Here is a 5966-nt window from a genome sequence, read left to right as displayed (position 1 = left end):
TTTCTAAATTCTTGAATCATGAGATTATTTTTTTGGTACCCAAAAATTCAAAAAAAAATTTTTTCTGATTTCATGAATTTTTCCAAAAATTACAGAGGAATTTAACTTCTTTTAAAAATTAGAACCCAAATTTCGATAATTTTGTACCAAGAACGAAAATTGAAATTCTGTTATTATGAGATTATTTTTTTGGTACCCAAAAATTCCAAAAAAAATTTTTTTCAGATTGTTGCAGTCGTCCTCACAGTTCGACCAGTGCCGAAGTCGATCAAGGTTTAGCCAACCTAAACCTCGCTACTGGTACCACAGTCCCCACTCAAAGTACCAGTACCGTTCAAATAACCCGAACCAAGGAGTCCCGTTATAAGGGCAAACGCGCCTACCCCTCCATCCCCAACCAACCCTCTGAAGCCGGTGCCCATTTCATGTTCGAATTGGCAAAAATCGTATTAAACAAAGCGGGTGGTTCCAGTAGTACCTCCTTATTCACCCAACCCTCAACAAGCCAGAACCATCATGGTCCCCATCGCGCCCTCCACATGTGCGCCTTCCAAATCGGCCTCTACGCCCTTGGACTTCACAATTGTGTAAGTCCAAATTGGTTAAGTCGGACTTACTCATCGCATGTGTCATGGATAACCGGTCAAGCGATGGAAATCGGGGCGGCTGCGATATCATTCTTGATTGACACATGGGAGGGGCATCTGACTCCGCCCGAAGCGGCGAGTATAGCCGATCGGGCGTCACGTGGGTGTGACCCAAATATGGTGCGAGCTGCGGCCGAATTGGCTCTTTCGTGTCTACCCCACGCCCACGCCCTCAACCCCAATGAAATCCAACGTGCGATCCTCCAATGCAAGGAGCAGAGCGACGATATGCTCGAACACGCCTGTTTGACGGTGGAGACAGCCGCGAAAGGGGGCGGAGTCTATCCCGAAGTGCTCTTCCAAGTGGCCAAATACTGGTACGAGCTGTACATTCACCACACCCCCGGCGGTGAACAAATGATGGAGAATGAGCCAATCCTGGACACGCATGGTGCTTTAGTAGCGCTGATTGAGCCAGGACCTGAAATCCCGCCCACAAGTCCCGTTGTTGTGACAACAGCTCCGCCTCCTCCTTATCCAATCACAATACCGTACGCTGTTGGTCATTATAATTTCCTACATCCGCATCAGATTAGTTATGGGGGCCCTATACACCCCCCTGTGCCCCTCCATCAACCCCCACCCATGCCCATGTATCAATTCCAATATCCACCACCGCCGAATCAAGCCCCGCCCCAGTATCCACATCCGGCGAATCAAATGCAACCGATTCGGTATTACGGCACGGGGTGTGTCCGACCGGTTTATGCTCCGCCTCCTGGGATGGTACCACAACAAGCTCCGCCTCCAAGACCGCCCCGACAACCCCAACAGTTCAATCAAACGCAATTACGTTATTTATTGACGGCGTATAGAGTGGGGATGTTGGCAATGGAGACTTTGGCAAGGAGGGTGCATGATGACCGCCCCCAGGCTAAGTATGCAAGGAATCCGCCCTATGGGGAGGATGTCAAGTGGTTATTGCGGATTTCCAAGCATTTAGGTACGATTTTTACATTTTTTTTGTGTTATTATTACTATTATTATTATTATTTTAGGTACTCAATACTTGCATCATTTTTGCGTTTGCGCAGTTAATTCAATTGTTAGTCCGTTTGTACTTCATGATGTTGCGATTGAAGCTGCGCATTATTTGTCGCGAAATAATCCAACGATGGTTATGCAACATTTAAGGACGGCCTTGACGCCATTAGTGCAGAAATGTCAACAGATGTATATACAGTGTATGCATCAAAAATTGTATCATTTGACGTCGGCTGATTATGAGGATTTTGTTAGTATTGTATGTGCGGCGAGGGCCGCCTTTCAGATCACGCCCGATGGGAGTGCACAATTTAAGGAGTGGTTACAGTCGATTAGAAGGTGGGTCAAAAATGTCAAATTACATTTTTTTATTCACACGTAAAATAATCACAAAGCAGTGACAAAAAATTCGATTTTTTTTATGATTGGTGTTTGCCCCCTTTTTTGCTACATGTTACGCCACTGGAATTTGACTATTAAATTGCGAATTTTTGTGATTTTTTGTCTAAATTTTGTCGAAAATGTTTCGGGTTGCCCAATTTTGGCAAAAATTTGACGTTTTTAGCAAATTTGGTGTGCAAAGCAGTGGCGTACCAAAAAAATTTGATGGTGAAAAAATTTTTATTTTAAACTTAAAACAAGAGTAAAAAATTAATTTAGGAAAGATTTGTTTTGATTATTGGGTATTTGCCCCTTTTTTGCTACATGTTACGCCACTGGATTTTGACTATTAAATTGCGAATTTTTGTGATTTTTCGTCTAAATTTTGTCGAAAATGTTTCGGGTTACCCAATTTTGGCAAAAATTTGACGTTTTTAGCAAATTTGGTGTGCAAAGCAGTGGCGTACCAAAAAATTTTGATGGTGAAAAATTTTTTATTTTAAACTTAAAACAAGAGTAAAAAATTAATTTAGGAAAGATTTGTTTTGATTATTGGGTATTTGCCCCTTTTTTGGCACATGTTACGCCACTGGATTTTGACTATTAAACTGCGAATTTCTATGATTTTTCTTTTAAATTTTTTTTAAAATGTTTTAATAACGTTTTGTAGTGTTTCGGGTTGCAGAATTTTGTCAAAAATTTCGATATTTTTATCAAATTTTGTGTAGAAAAGTGTCCTCGGCTTTGCCTCGGCTTGCAACTCATTAAGTATGCACAATTGTTGAGATTTTATTGTTTCAACCTTTTCTGAGAGGAGAAATGTAAATTAAATAGTGAATTTCTCTGATTTTTTTTTCTAAATTTTTTTTAAATAACGTTTTTGTTGCCTCGGTTTGCGGGATTTTGCCAAGTATTTCGATGTTTTCACCAAGAAAGTAGTATCGTAGCAAAAATTTTTTGATGGGGGTTAAAAAATGTGAACTGGATTTTTATGAATTATTCAATATATGTGCTCTTTTTCTAACCACATGTTACGCCACTGGAGTTTGACCATTAAACACCGAATTTCTATGGTTTTTCCTCGATTTTTTCCAAAATTTGTTTGGATAACGTTTTGTGTTGACTCGGGTTGATTTTTTACCAAATAAGCAGTGGCGTATCCAAAATTTTTTGATGGGGGTTAAAAATGTGAGTTTTTTTTTATAAACAAAAAACTGGATTCTTAATGAATTTTTCAATGCACATGTGTCTTTTTTCTACATGTTACGCCAAGAATTTGATCAATAAACAGTGACTTTTTATGATGTTTTTTCTGAATTTGCAGGATTTGGTAAGAAATAAGCAGTGGCGTATCAAAAATAATATGCTCATAAAAAAGTGTAAATTTTTTATTTAATAAGAAACTGAATTTCTGTGAATTCTTCAATGTATATGTACCTTTTTTTAATCAGCCACATGTTACGCCACTGGAATTTGACTATTAAACATGTTTTTTTTCATTCTTTCTTAAATTTGTCCAAATAACGCTTTGTGTTGACTCGGGTTGCAGGAATCTCGATGTTTTCACTAAAAAACCAGTGGCGTATCAAACATTTTTCATGGGGGTGCAAACATGTAAATTTTTAATTTAACAAAAAACTGAATTTTTCATGAATCCGTCAATGCACATATGGTTTTTTTTACTACATGTTACGCCACTGGAATTTGATCATTAAACACTGAATTTTTATGTTTTTTTATATATTTTTTAAATATGCAGTGGTGTATCAATCCATTTTTTCCTAAATTGGTTCAAATAACGTTTTGTGTTGACTCGGTTTGCAGGAATCTCGCTGTTTTCACCAAAAAACCAGTGGCGTATCAAAAATTTTTGACGGGGGCTAAAAAAATCAAATTTTTTTCTAGGTCGAAATCGTGCAAGAAGGACCTCTGGACGCAGATAAACACCGCCCTTCAGGCCAACAGCAAATGACAAAGGACAGATTTAGGTCCCCAAAGTAGTAGTAGTTATCTACGCGTCCAAGAATTAGACGAAACGACGCCGCCGACGCCGAGTCCGGGCCTGCACTTGTGCACTTATCCCATCGTCAGCACGGGGCTTCCATCCGATCTAAGTAGGCTGTACATTATTCAAAATTCCCACGTCAACGAACCACAATTCGACATTTGGTCAAACACGTCGGACATTAGTTGATCACGTGATCGATTTTTAAGTGAATAAAAGCAATTTTTCAGTGTTCTGTCACTATTCTGAAGTGCTCAGGTTTCTTACCATCTTTGCCTTCATTAAAACTCTCTAGGTAAACAAACTAATTACGTAATTTTTATATCTAGGCAATTTTTTTCGAAAATCATGCATAAAAAAATGATTATTATTCAGTTATTCAGTGTTTTTTTAGGTTAGTTTTTTTTATCAATCATTTAACACTAGTATAGTTTTTTTTCTAATATAAAAAATTGTGTTCAATCGAATTGTACAATTTATGAGAAGTCATGTTGCGCGTAAAATATGTTATACAACTCAGGCAAAATGTATCATAGTGACTAAAACGAGTATTTTAGCAAAAATATGACAGTTTTCATGACTTGTCCAATTGTTTTTTGTGTATATTATGATCTCAAAAAGTCGGGTTTGTGTACAGTTCATTCAACGATTCTCGGAAAAATCTGTGCCTTTAAAATTATACAGTTTTGAATCAAAATTTCTGTCACGAACTGTACCCAAATCTGTCAAATTTCAGCATAGTTATTTGATTTTTCTAGCGTAGTTTAGGTACGTGTCAAATTTATTGAAATATGATAATCGTGGAAAAAATCTTGTATAAACCTCAGTAGCATCAATGTACGTCATATTTCTTTAATTGAATTTCACAAGAGAGAAATAAGGGCTGATTTAAACTATTGTATAGCAAACAATGCCGATTGATGTAAAAATTTTGTGTTATTTTAACCGTCTCTCAGCTAACTTTCATTTGTTTCCCCCCCCCCCCCTCCACATATCAGTGTGTTATCAGTGCCTGGATCAAGAGCTTATGTATATAATCATCTCATCAGGCGGCAGCTCTTATTTTCACCACCGGCACTTGAAAAAATCTTGTATATAACTCGACGGTTGTCAAAAAGTTTTTTTTTTGGTGCACAAATAGCGATTTCGATAAAATTATGTAACCGCATTAGTCTAAGTGTGACAGAAATTATATTGAGTGTAATTTAAATATTTTTACACAACTATTTATGTATAAAAAATGGTACACGTAGTTTATATAATCCGTGTCTTGGAATTATTTTCAATGTACAGTTGTAATGGCCGACTCGCTGTCATTTTCTTTGTGCAAGTGAGTTAATAAAATATTCAATTTGCACAGACTATCACTGGAAACCTCACAAGTTTTGCGTAAAAGCGAATTTTTGGTCACAAGGCTCGGCTTCGCCTCGTACTTTAAGTAGGAGTTGAAACTACAACCCTCGGCTGCGCCTTGTAGTGAAATATTGCGCAAATGTAGCGTTTTTAGTGTTGCACTACTCGGCTGCGCCTCGTACATATTTGACATAAACTTCACGTAAAAAGTATCTAAAAACTAAAATGCTTGGCTTGACATCACAAAAAAGTAGATTTTTGTTAGAAATATAGCCTTTTTCTTGTTACACCACTCGGCTATGCTTCGTAAATTTGACAACTATAAGCAAAATTAAAAAATCAAAAAACTACATTCCTCGGCTTTGTTTTGAGCTAAAAATAAGGAAATCTTGCACAAATGTGGAGTTTTATTGTTAGAAAACTCGGCTTTGCCTCGTACATTTTACATACATTTTAGGCAAAAGTAAAAAATTTGAAAACTGCAACTTTGTTTTTTTTTTTGGCTGAAAATCAACAAATATAAAAGTTTTGTTGTTATAAGACTCGGCTGCGCCTCGTTTATATTTGACATAACCTTTAAGTAAAAGTAAAAAGTA

The 5966-nt window shown here is 37.2% G+C and overlaps 1 protein-coding gene across 1 annotated transcript in view; it reads left to right on the top strand.

Moving 5' to 3' along the window:
- Positions 1-4946, top strand: part of LOC123010201 (zinc finger SWIM domain-containing protein 8 homolog) — a 17198-nt gene extending 12252 nt beyond the window's left edge. The window contains exons 5-7 of the mRNA XM_044406901.1: positions 226-1590; positions 1646-1970; positions 3918-4946. Of these exons, the coding sequence (XP_044262836.1) occupies positions 226-1590; positions 1646-1970; positions 3918-3984 (1757 nt within the window). The 3' untranslated portion in view covers positions 3985-4946. The remainder of the gene's footprint in view (positions 1-225; positions 1591-1645; positions 1971-3917) is intronic.
- Positions 4947-5966: the final 1020 nt, after the last annotated feature.

This window comes from Tribolium madens, unplaced genomic scaffold (assembly GCF_015345945.1).
Source record: "Tribolium madens isolate multiple individuals breed KSU strain unplaced genomic scaffold, Tmad_KSU_1.1 Scaffold_7;HRSCAF=85;Tcas5.2_LG10, whole genome shotgun sequence".
Lineage (NCBI taxonomy): Eukaryota > Metazoa > Arthropoda > Insecta > Coleoptera > Tenebrionidae > Tribolium > Tribolium madens.
Note: the sequence above shows the minus strand (reverse complement) of the source record. Positions and strands in the feature narration are given on the sequence as shown.